Source organism: Neolamprologus multifasciatus, chromosome 16 (assembly GCF_963576455.1).
Source record: "Neolamprologus multifasciatus chromosome 16, fNeoMul1.2, whole genome shotgun sequence".
NCBI classification, from domain to species: domain Eukaryota; kingdom Metazoa; phylum Chordata; class Actinopteri; order Cichliformes; family Cichlidae; genus Neolamprologus; species Neolamprologus multifasciatus.
Genome location: NC_140454.1, coordinates 8,153,062 through 8,166,084, shown reverse-complemented (window position 1 = coordinate 8,166,084; position 13,023 = coordinate 8,153,062). Strand labels below are relative to the sequence as shown.

General features: G+C 39.5%; 1 protein-coding gene across 7 annotated transcripts in view; it reads left to right on the top strand.

The window, feature by feature from the left end:
• The window catches only part of lrch1 (leucine-rich repeats and calponin homology (CH) domain containing 1), a 98,361-nt gene that overhangs the window by 57,637 nt on the left and 27,701 nt on the right, over positions 1-13,023 (top strand). For 4 of the 7 annotated variants that reach the window (XM_085134681.1, XM_085134683.1, XM_085134680.1 and 1 more), the window contains exons 7-15: positions 2,685-2,772; positions 3,745-3,847; positions 6,942-7,051; positions 7,717-7,787; positions 8,124-8,210; positions 8,461-8,535; positions 9,519-9,555; positions 10,310-10,426; positions 12,026-12,098. In XM_085134681.1, coding sequence (XP_084990807.1) covers positions 2,685-2,772; positions 3,745-3,847; positions 6,942-7,051; positions 7,717-7,787; positions 8,124-8,210; positions 8,461-8,535; positions 9,519-9,555; positions 10,310-10,426; positions 12,026-12,098 — 761 coding nt within the window. The remainder of the gene's footprint in view (positions 1-2,684; positions 2,773-3,744; positions 3,848-6,941; positions 7,052-7,716; positions 7,788-8,123; positions 8,211-8,460; positions 8,536-9,518; positions 9,556-10,309; positions 10,427-12,025; positions 12,099-13,023) is intronic. The other 3 variants (XM_085134679.1, XM_085134682.1, XM_085134678.1) reach the window with 2 other exon arrangements.

The window sequence follows — 13,023 nt, the reverse complement described above, 5'->3', positions numbered from 1 at the left end:
ATTTAGATTCAATACACAGTTGGTGACGTCACTGATTTTATGGGAAATGGACTGGTACTTACTGGTTTCCATTCTAACTGAGCAATCAAAAGTGCCTCACCCATTCTCACACACATTCATACAAGCACTTTTATCTCACACTGATAGATGCATCAGGAGCAACTCAGGGTTCAGTATCCGGCTCAAGGATACCAATCTTTGAATTGGTAGACGAGCCGTTTTTGATTGGCTGTGTTTTCCATGCAGGGTTACTGAAATTAGACCAATCCCTGACTTTGACAAGCTATGATTCTGAAAGACAGATATGCTAAAGTTCAACTTCATATTTATTTTAACAGAAATCTTCTATTCCTGCTCTATGATTTCTTCTTAGTCGTCTTCTGTCATCCTCAAATGCTTCCAATTCTTTTTTCGTCTTTCACTGAAACATTATTACAAGCCATCACTCTGAATTTGTTGTTTCTCAGCTTTGTTTTTCATAAAAATGCAATGCCACTTTTACTCAAAAAAAGGCTGTGGATAATAAATTAGTACGCTTCTGTAAGGTGCAGTCGTTTGCCGTCTCACTCCAGAGGAAGCTGAGAACAGAGTGATGCTATTTTTAAAACCCCATTAATACGATGACCTTAAACAGAGCTAGATAAAAATGAAACCCAGCATGGCTCCGTTTATGGTTTACCAAATGAAGAAAGAGTGCCCCGCTAAAGTAAAACAACACAGTCCAAGTTCCAGATCTGCTCACAGCATTTGCTTATGGCAGCATATTTTTTTGGCTATTACACAAGTTTTAGTCTTTTAGTGACATGATGAGGATGTCAGGGGGTCAGAGGTCACAGAGAGATGGATGAACCCTCATTTGTCTCAAACTTTAAGTGACCTGGGTGGGCTATTATGAAGCAACTGCACTTGTAGAATCATGATCAAGGAGATGAGATGAGAGGAGCGGCACTGTTGCTCACAGAAGGGTTATTAGAAAATGCAGTGTGTGCGTGCATGTGCGTGCATGTGCGTGCATGTGTGTGCATGTGTGTGTTTGTGAGCAATTCCAGCGCCTCATTATTGTTCAGTTGCTTGGAGACTGCCACAGGCCAGTGTTCACACGGCCAATTAAAGTTCCCCAGATGCCCTTGTATTTGACTCCTGTGTGTTTTCTAAAACACTGATTTTTAAAACCTTCCCTTGATCAAATAGGGATGTTTTAACATAAGAGAACAAATAGAATATTTGTTCTATTATGAATAAATAATAAACATAATAGAATTTGTTTGATAATGCTTTAGATTTAAATATTATACAGATTATGACAGGTCAGTTTGTTTAAGAAAAGTCTTACAGAAAAAGTTGATTTAAACTCTATTTGAAGGCTTACACCTTATTATTATCATTATTATTATTATCATTATTATTTTAACTATCATATTAACCACTCAATGAGCTTCTTTATTGTTTAATATTATTTTAGGCTTCCTCTGTCTGATCACATCAAGTCGTTCTGTTCATAGGCCAGAAAAAAATCACTTAACTGTCTAAGTAATGTAAAACATTAAGGAAGCTATGACTTTAAATCAATGAAGGATTAAGTATAGGAACTTCATGCCATCCATGGGGCTTAATAGAAAGCTTGGCAGTGAAAAAACATGTGACATTGGATTGTTTAAGGTCCTAAATTACATTTTGCGTCCTACGGTTCAGAAACTTTGTACATAAGTTTTTACCCCTCAGCTGTAAAAGGCTGATGGAGTATTCTTGTCGGGCCGGGCAGGCAGAGTGAAAACCTAACCTAAATTTGTGAATGAGATAACTTGAGAATGATGCAGTGTAGGAGCTTCAGATTGATACCATAGGTGTGTCTACATAAAAAAAATCTTGAACACGATTGAATTGCAAAGTTCAAGTTTTATTGAAATCTTGTGAACCCGATAACTCCAGAATGAGCTTGAAATCAATAACACAGGCACGTTTACAAATCATCTCAGACTACTCTGAATCTCTGTGACATGAACCTAAAGTGAAAGGTCAAAGTTCAAGTTTTCTGAAAATCGATAACTCGATCTCGATAACTCGAGAAGAAGGTAATGTAGGATTTTCAAACTGATGCCATAGGGGTGTATACATAGCAGGCTGAGCCGTACTACTGGTGGTTCAGATGGGTCTCTCTTTAGTCCTGTCACCTCAAGAATTTCTCCTCATTACACATTTGGCTGTCTTTACATGTGTAAAGTTAAAGAATGCTGAGAAGATGCATAAAAATACTAAATAAATTCCTGAAGAATACTTCAAGCCTGGGAGAGGGTACATGCAGACATGCAGTACAGTGATGGAAGTGAGGACGATGAAGGCTTTACTTTGTTTGCTGTGGTCTGTGTACTTCGGTTGTAGGTTTTATGTTTAAATGTCGATTGCAGTGACGTTAAAAAAAGGTTTTGCTTAACCGGCTTACACCTGTAGATGCCCTGAAACTTTCATGACAGCAGTTAAAGGTTAAATCGAAAGAGCCAATCAGAATTTACACAGCAGTGTGAACGCAGCATGAGAAACAGAGAGGGGAGGGGGAGCATTCTCTCTCTATCTCCCTCTCTGTGTCATTGTGGCTCTCTTGCTCTTTGTCTCGCCTGTGCATACACACACACACACCTGCCTCCTGTGTGTGTGTCAGGTGTGTGACCTGTGTCTTGTGTCTGCAGTGTGGAAGACATGGAGCAGCAGAAGAAGCAGGACAGTGACTCAGGAGTCGGCAGCGACAACGGAGACAAGAGACTGTCTGCTACTGAGGTGTGTGTGTGTGTCTCTGCATCTGTGTGTCTGTGTGTGTGGGGGGGATTTTGTACATTTGTACCAATATGACTGTAACATGTTCAAATATAGGTGTATAGTTATGTGTGTGTATGTATCCATGCACAAATATGTGTTAGACATGTACTTAATACACTCATCTTTACTCCTTTAATCCTCATTTTCTAATCACACCAGCTCATCTTTTTTTCCTCTGTAAGTCGGTGTATCTGAGTGAGTGCGGTGACATTAAAAGACGGACCCGTTTAGACGTCGCTCACTTTTTCTGCAAATTGTTATTTCTTTTGTGGACTTGTGAGCAAATGATTGTGAAAAATGGCAAAAAATGAATTGTTACATTTAACAGTAAATTGTTAAAGAGCATTTAAGATGAATTAATACAAAGTTGAAATAAATGACAAATAACTGAAAATTTTAATATTTGACTTTGAATTTGAGATTCTTCTGGATTTGGTCTTGAAATGAAATACTGTTAGAGCGGAGGCACTTTGGCCTCATCTTGTAATTAGGGGCAACTTAACGTTTAGTTGAAGTTTTTCTTCATTTGAACTGATAAGCTAAAAGTTTTTCTGTCTCTCGTAGTCTTTATCCGTGCAGTGCAGAGGAATTTTGTAGGATTCTGTAAACTGACGTCACGTCACATCAGTGGGAGTCAGAGCTCTCCTTTTCATTTTAGAATGAACACATTTTTTCTTTGTTACTAATTCACATTTTTGGTCATTGTTGAGATAGAAAGCTGTTCAAGGCAGCAGCTCGCTCCAGGTCTGTGAAACTGAAATTATAAACTCTAATTTGTAACTGATATGCTTTTCCTGACCCAAAACTACGAGAAAAGTAATGAACTACAACTGAGAACTTTTACACTTTTAACACTCATCAGTTGTTGTGTTCGTGTGTTGAGGTTCTCACAGTTTTGTTTCAGCTCTGAAGCCTTTTCATTGTTTGTTTCAGCCGTCAGATGAAGACAGTCTGAGCCTTAATGTGCCAATGAGTCACATCACAGAGGAGGGAATCGGCAAAGACGACTCGAGTGAACACATCAGCTCTCTGACAGGTACACACACACACACACACACACACACACACACACAGAGTGTGGCGATGGTAGACAGACTGTATTATGCTATCTATTGTCACCTGGTTAAACTCTCTGGACAGCCCGGATTCATGTGAATGAATAGTGTGTGCACGTGCGCTCTTATTACTCATGCTTTGGGAGCATAAACATCATCTGGACTTGACTCCGTTGAGAAAAAAGCATAACCAATTTGAGAATGCACATTGAGTGATTCAGTCAATGATTATGGAAAAGAGGAAAGAGTGAAGTAATCAACAGACTTGCACAATTATTATTATGGATTTGGTCATGCAGCATGAAGCAGTGCTCAGCACCATCTGCAAGTCAGAAGATCCCGTACGAGCCCTGCCATGCGATGTGGTTCAGCAGTGTACAAACTGAGGGTTTAGTAGTTTTGCTTTTCTAACCTGTCAGCTGTGTGTCTAAAAGTATCTGGGCTGTTGAACTCTATTAAAGAACAGCAGCAGCTCCCCAGACACAGTTTAAATAGACTTCAATCAGCCTTAATTAGGTTAGAGCTGATGGAGGGTCACATTTACTGAACTGAGATCAGTGAAAAGAGGGCCGTCTAGGTTATATTTCCAAACAAATCCTGAATCCTGGCGTCACAAAGATGTTTTACATATTATATATTTGACAAATGTGTTGTTTTTAAAATAGCAGAAAGCTCCTGCTGTGGTTTTTATTATTTATCGCCAATTTTCTTGGGAAAAGTTTAGAAAATGAATGAAATTTAAACAAACACAAAAAATTTGGGAAAAAAATTCTCAAAGGTTTTAAGAGCTGACTTAAGGGCTGACTCACGCACCTGACCTGCTTTCCTCCAATCACTTCTCCTGCACATTCTGCCACTCGACATCTGTCTTGGCAACGGCTCCGGGCAGATATTCGAACAGTTCTTTTGAAATCCTTGTCTAAGTGCAAGGAGAGACAGCCATAATTTGAAGTAGTGGTTCAAAGGTTTGGCGGCTTTGTCCCCAAACAAGGTTAAAGTAGCTTTCTTTTTCCTCAATTTATACTTCTGTAGTGCATGCACACAGTTTCACCCATAGGACTGAACACGTTCTGTGCCAATTTATGTGATGGAGATGTGCCTGCTGACACTCATAAATACAGTGGGGCAAAAAAGTATTTAGTCAGCCACCGATTGTGCAAGTTCCCCCACTTAAAATGATGACAGAGGTCAGTAATTTGCACCAGAGGTACACTTCAACTGTGAGAGACAGAATGTGAAAAAAAAATCCATGAATTCACATGGTAGGATTTGTAAAGAATTTATTCGTAAATCAGGGTGGAAAATAAGTATTTGGTCAATAACAAAAATACAACTCAATACTTTGTAACATAACCTTTGTTGGCAATAACAGAGGTCAAACGTTTACTATAGGTCTTTACCAGGTTTGCACACACAGTAGCTGGTATTTAGATCTTCTCAAGAGCAGTGATGTTTTGGGGCTGTCGCCGAGCAACACGGACTTTCAACTCCCGCCACAGATTTTCTATGGGGTTGAGGTCTGGAGACTGGCTAGGCCACTCCAGGACTTTCAAATGCTTCTTACGGAGCCACTCCTTTGTTGCCCGGGCGGTGTGTTTTGGATCATTGTCATGTTGGAAGACCCAGCCTCGTTTCATCTTCAAAGTTCTCACTGATGGAAGGAGGTTTTGGCTCAAAATCTCACCATACTTGGCCCCATTCATTCTGTCCTTAACACGGATCAGTCGTCCTGTCCCCTTGGCAGAAAAACAGCCCCATAGCATGATGTTTCCACCCCCATGCTTCACAGTAGGTATGGTGTTCTTGGGATGCAACTCAGTATTCTTCTTCCTCCAAACACGACGAGTTGAGTTTATACCAAAAAGTTCTACTTTGGTTTCATCTGACCACATGACATTCTCCCAATCCTCTGCTGTATCATCCATGTGCTCTCTGGCAAACTTCAGACGGGCCTGGACATGCACTGGCTTCAGCAGCGGAACACGTCTGGCACTGCGGGATTTGATTCCCTGCCGTTGTAGTGTGTTACTGATGGTGACCTTTGTTACTTTGGTCCCAGCTCTCTGCAGGTCATTCACCAGGTCCCCCCGTGTGGTTCTGGGATCTTTGCTCACCGTTCTCATGATCATTTTGACCCCACGGGATGAGATCTTGCGTGGAGCCCCAGATCGAGGGAGATTATCAGTGGTCTTGTATGTCTTCCATTTTCTGATGATTGCTCCCACAGTTGATTTTTTCACACCAAGCTGCTTGCCTATTGTAGATTCACTCTTCCCAGTCTGGTGCAGGTCTACAATTCTTTTCCTGGTGTCCTTCGAAAGCTCTTTGGTCTTGGCCATGGCGGAGTTTGGAGTCTGACTGGTTGAGGCTGTGGACAGGTGTCTTTTATACAGATGATGAGGTCAAACAGGTGCCATTCATACAGGTAACGAGTGGGGGACAGAAAAGCTTCTTACAGAAGACGTTACAGGTCTGTGAGAGCCAGGGATTTTCCTTGTTTGAGGTGACCAAATACTTATTTTCCACCCTGATTTACGAATAAATTCTTTACAAATCCTACCATGTGAATTCATGGATTTTTTTTTCACATTCTGTCTCTCACAGTTGAAGTGTACCTCTGGTGCAAATTACTGACCTCTGTCATCATTTTAAGTGGGGGAACTTGCACAATCGGTGGCTGACTAAATACTTTTTTTGCCCCACTGTATGTTTCAGCTGTTGATTGGCTGTTTTAGTTGTGACTGGTGAGCTGTGATCAGACTGTGTTTGTATCTGCGTTTTATTTCTTGCACATTGATAATAACTTTGATATTTTTAAAAGTGAATCTGTTTGAATGAGTGTAAACACATGGACAAAAACTGTGCTGCGTTATGCATGACTGACTAAAATTGATGGAGCTGTGACGTTTATAAGTCCCTTTATAACTTTGGTTATACAGGTAATTAGAATCCTTCGTGGGTTCACTTTCATGGGAGTTGTGCTTTTGTGCCCATATTTTTCATATTCTATCAAACCTGTGGTGCAGACCCTACACTTCAGCTTAAAACTGAGAGTTCATGTTTCCTTCATTTCAGCAGACCCAAACTCTGACTCGGTGCAGCTGATTGAGGAGAGCCCTACAGAAGCCCTGAGAGACCAGAACAGAGACTCTTCTCTCAGCACTCGCTTCATCAACTACATCAAGGCAAGAGCTCGTGTTGTGTTGCGTCTGCACACCTCTGAGTGCTTCAGTTAAAAATTGATGCAGTAAAGGGTTCACTTCATGCATAATGCCTCTCTCTGATCGAGGTTATGTAAAACTATTATATTCACTGGGTTACTTTATTCCAGCATTAGTTACGCTGCCTGTCGTTTTAGGCTCGTGCGGTTTGTTTAAATGGAGCCTGCAGCATAAACTGTCACTTTATGTTAATCTCAATTAAAATTCCTTTTAGACTTAAAAGTTTTACTTGAATTGTCATGAAGAGAGCCAGATCTACTTAGTATTGGAGTTCATCCACCTTTTTTTTGGCTTATTTCAAGTTAAAAGTACAAACTGGTTTCACATCATCAAAACTCAGTTTTTACCTCTGCCGATGTTATTTTCCAGTTGCACATTGCTTCTAGTCATTGAATTGGCCGTGAACTCCTCTGTATACCAAAGTATTCTACAGTCAAATTGCAGAATAAAGACTTGCTGTTAGAAAAGAGTAAGAAACAAGAAAAGCATAAAGAATGGAAGGAATGGATGAAGAAAAAGGACTCTGTTTTCTAATTGTGCGGAGGAGAAAGTGGTAACGTCTCTGAGCCGGACTGTGGATCATGTGATTTCTGCAGCTGTTGCTGATTTGCGTACGCTTGTCTTTGCAGGGTAGGACGGCAGCAGACTTCGACGAGCCCCTCAGGATAGAAGAAGACTCTCACTGGTCAACACAACAAACGTAAGTTCATGAGCATAGTGTCGTTTCGATTTCCACTTCGTGACTCATGTTTAGTTTCTCCTCATTTATTGGTAGATTATTGTATTGTATGTCATAATTAGATATTTTTCTTCTACTTTTATTAGCACGTGTTATTCAGTATCTTTTTGCAGCATCATTCAAAATCAGTAGTGATTTTTTTTTTGTGTTTCTTTCTGTTGATTGATGTCAATTTAGAATCTACAAGTATCTCCTGAGGGATTTTACCAGCTGTGATTTTATGATATGGCACCATCATCACCCGTGTAAATACACTGTACATATACATGACTCTCATTTCTATCTTTGTGGCTGCAGGTCAAAAGTCACAGGGGGCACAGAGCTCCACATCGACATGATCAACCAGCTAAAAGAGGCTGTGGAACTGCTGCAGGACCCCAGCAGGTGAAAAACACCAACAGCTGAGTATTAGTTAGAGCTAAGTGACAACCACAGTGAGTCTATAAGAGCATCCATAGTCTGTGTTTCCCTTTGCTGAGTAATAATTCATATCTGCAGCACTATGTTACCACTGCTGAACGTACTTGATGGCTAAACCAAGAGAGAATTAAACTTGACTGAAGTCATGTTTTTGTTTTTTGTTTGTTTTTCTCATTTGTAAGCCAGCACTCTACTATTGTGTTTTGTGCATCAGGGTGAACACAGAGGAAGATTTGTCTGGAGTCCAGCTCTATCCAGTGGAGATGGTCACAGTGGACGAGTCACTCAAGTAAGATTGCGTTTAAGACTACTTGTATTATGACTGTGGAAAAGGTTTTGGCCTGATGGACTGAGGGGAGAAATGTTTTTGTGTTAAAAATCTTTTTTTTTAGTTCCGAAAGCATTCTACCTCTATTTAATTCAGTTCGGTTTTATTTATATAGCAGCGAATCACAACAACAGCTGCCTCTAGGTGCTTTATTTTATAAGGTGGAGATCCTAAGACAATACAGAGAAAACCCCAAACAACAGATGACCCCCTATGAGAAAGGGCTTTGATATAAAACAGGAAGCAAACCTCCGGCAGAACCAGGCTCAGGGAGGGGAGCCATTGGGGTGAGGGGAGGGAGATGGGACCAAGACACGCTGTGGAAGAGAGCAACAGATTAATGATGAGTAATGATTGAATGAAGAGTGGTGTATGAACACAACAAAAAATCCATCAGTGTGTCTTGTATGTCAGACTTGATTACTCTGTATCATCTTCTCTGTCAGCCCACAGTCAGTGACAGCTATCATTTTATTAACATTCAATCGATAGCCTAAGTAAATATTCTAGACATGATCAGAAAGTCCTGCAAGTTGAACTGGGCTAATTAAACAGGACCAACTGTCTCACAATTTTAAGTTTGAATTGAATTTATTCATTTAAAAGGTACAGTGTATATTAGTGAACATATTCATCTTAATATGGCAGAATTAGCAAAAAAGGCTACTTTTCATCTGTAGTCCTTTGCTGTAAATAGGCTGAAAAAATGGCTATTACAAAGAATTCATCATGCATCTTTGTAGAAGACAGTTGAATGCCATCTTGTTCCTAAGATGCTTCTAAACCTAAAGTCTGAAAAACATAAAATATATGTCTTTTCTTGTATTTGGGCCAATATGGTTGTTCCTGAAGATAAATGTAGTTCTGATTCTGTACACTGTTTTATGTAGGGTTATGGTAAAGTAGATCACTTGCCCTTATTTTCCTTTTTTTTTTCTCCTTAGCGGGCAGGACAGTGATGACGGCGCCACAACACCAAAGGTACAGTATGAGCTCTTTAGAGCTCTTTACCTCTAACACACATACATGGCATACATGTTTCTTAGTCTCTTAGGACTTCCAGGTTGATTCAAACTCCAGTTTGTTGGCCAGTAATTTATAATAAAATAGCAACATTCACTGCGTCTGAAGAGTTCTGCTAAAACTTGGATTTTGAGCTTTTTGTTTTGTTTTTGGTTTTTTGTTGGATTTCTGGGTCAGCAGGTGGCAGTGATTTTTATTAATGAGAACTTTCGGGAAATGCCTGCTGGCTCTTCTCTTTGACACATGCACCAGAGGAAGTTTCAACAGATGAAAATGTTATTTTGGTATAAACATTTTAGAGGAAAGAATTGGTACTTGCAGCCAAATAATGTTCAAACTCTCCTTCATTTTTCCTTCATGATCCCTGAGCCATCCAAGCAGAACATGTAGAGTCATTTAGAGGGCTAAAGACCCCCTAATATACTGAAGGCATAATTATAGTATACTATGTGATATATATATAGAGAGAGACTAGAAATGAAGAAACCTTTTTCTGGCCTTTTCTTATAGTATTTCAAGTCCTATCCACTACCACTAGGTGGTCCAGTTTGCAAAGACACCTCTCTCTTATCTAAAAAATGTATTAATGACTATCCTCAACTGGTAGAGCTCAGCAGGTGGAAAAGTGTTGTGCGTTCCTAGATAAGTTAAACCTGTAGGTATGCTAGTAAGAGAAAATACTTACAGCTGAAACCTTTGATGCGTCCTGTAGCAGCACATGGACGAAGGTGGCTGTGAGTTCCAGAAGAAGAGACAGATGATTCTAGAAAAGGCCAGGTTTGAAGCCCAGCTTGCGTGCCGCGAGTATGAGTGGCATATGTCGATCAAGGTAAACGTAGCACCAGACCTCTGGATGTAGTCTCTGTCCTCCGAGTGAGCTGTCTACGGTCGTGCTTCGCAGTGATCCAACGGTCGTGTGTCTGTTTGCTGTGTTAGCTGCCGATCACACCTCTCCCGAGCTTTTCACATGTCGCATTTCATCCAGCAGCCTGATCCACATGTGAACAGAGAGGGAACGTGTTTCTCTGTTGCTACATGCGAGTCTCAATCTTTCACCAGTTACTCACAGGCTTTCTTGGGAAATTACTAACTGGCTAAACTGAAGGTGGGTTTACGAGTGGACAGTAGAAAAACAAGTGGCTGGTGTTTTCTCTCTCCCATGTTAGTGTGCAACATTCATCTGCTGAAGTGGCTGTGTGACTTGAGGTCTCTGTGTTTTGTTTGTTTTATAATTAACACTGTTTCAGGGTTATTTTTGTAATTTCATGAACTATATATTATGATGTTTACTATTTATTGGATTAACAACAAGACTTTATTTTTTTATATTTATTTATTTCTGGGTAAAGCATCGGTTAAAACATCCAATGCTTAAAACAGTAATACCAGAATTTGTCTTTCTATTGCTTTTTTTCCTTTTTCTTTCTATTATTGTAGGGTCTTTACCATAAAGTGCCTTGAGGCAGCCGTTGTTGTAATTTGACAATGGTTACAAATAAAAAAAAATTGAATTCAATTGAAAAATTGAATATATTTCTGTTGTAAAACATACCATATTTCCTCAAATTAGATTAGGAATGATAGGTTTCTGTATGGAAGACACTGAATTGAATGTACCATTAAGTTTATGTTACGGGGTGTTGGGGTGTTTTGGGCAAGGTCTGTTTACATTTGCAAAACTTAGGGATGTTGTCTAAAATGTTATCCTGTTTTGTCACAATTAATTGTTCTTTGTTTTCTCCATTATGTTAACATGTTTTCTTGTGTTTAGCTAGCTAACTTAATGTTTACAACAGCAAACCTGTGACACTATGAGTGCAGTGGGTTTCTGCTTTGATGGTCATCACTCTTTGTACAGGGCTGTAAGCAGCATTGTATTTAGAACAAATGGAAATCAAAGAAGATATATATTGCAGTGTGTTCTGCATATATTTTAAACTGCTATTGTTCACATAAGAAATGCAAATTCAGATCATATGTTATTACCAGGTGAAAATATGGAAGACGAAGTAAAATCCACGTAGGATTTTCTTTTAAATAACAATAAAACAGTCTTTGGAAAAGAATATGTACCTCTTCAATTTTATTGAATTACACATCTCTGGAGTGTTGGTGCTGACACTAAGCTAGTCTGCTGTATCTGTGTTTCTGCTCGCCATATGAGTTGAGTGATGGTTGAAGGCAGAGGAGGTAGGAACTGAGTGGAGTGTTGTTCTGAGTTCAACTTTAGGTCACTGAGCTCCTGTTAGTATCTCAGGTTCATCACAGGAGTGAATGTGTTTCTGTGTACTTTATCTCTCTCTGTGGAGTCATTCATAAGTCTGTGTCATTGAAAACTGCACATGAAGCACAGGATCAAGAGTGTCCAGCATTTTTTCATTAAATTGACTAAAATAGGACTGACTTTAATTTTTTTTTGTTGTTGTAGCGAAATGACAGATCTCCAGTGAGCGGACCTCCATCCTTCTCCAGCCCACCCTTTGGACTGAAACCTCGTTCGGGTGAGTCAGCTGAGATAGTGGACCAGGTTAACTGGAGTACCAGATGTACAGGTTAACAAATTGGGGTTTTTTTTCTGGACAGAGTATACTTTCAGTTACCACACTGTGATGATTTAATGGCATTTACTATGCTGGTTTCTGAAAAAAAAAAAAAAACACAGTCTGAGTGTATGATGAACACCTGATTTTGACATGAGCTCTGTTGCTCTAGTCATACAGTTTGTAGCTTATGTAGTTTTAATTTAAGCTTAGCCTAGAGCTCAACATTCTAATTGATATAATTCACATTGGTTAAACAAGAGTGTAGGAAATTGTCTTTCTTTTACATGGCTTTATTTGGCTTTAAAAACCTTAAAAGCAAAACTTTCTACAGGTGGGTGAAAAAGCAAACACACTTAATTATTTTTCTTCTAAGGCCCTAAAAGGGTGTCAGCTTTAATACAGTGCTATAAACGTCATCATAATAATGTTGGTCCTGGATAAACATTAAAATTGACATTGTTTGAGCGTTCAGCTAATGCTTTGAAAAACATGTATACCTAAATTTGACTAACAGCAAACCTAATTTGGTAATATATTTATTAGTTTGTATAAATTAACAACTTGAAATGCTTACCATTTGTTCCAGAATCTTATACAGAGTCTTATACAAACTAAGGCATTTTTTCCTGAACATTGCAATGCTATGACATCATAACAATGTGACTGGTCCAGTTGATCCTGGACAAACAATATTGAACAACACCAACACAGGCATATCAGATACACCGCTGGAAACCCTGAACTTAGTCATTAGCTTAAAGCGAAGCAGCAGCAGTCATGTTGTGGCAGCTTGTGGCCCCTGCTCATCAGCTTTATTTGCAGAATGATAGAAAGCTTCTGCCCCATGCTTTATTATAGTTGGCAACCATCCAGCTTTTGTTTG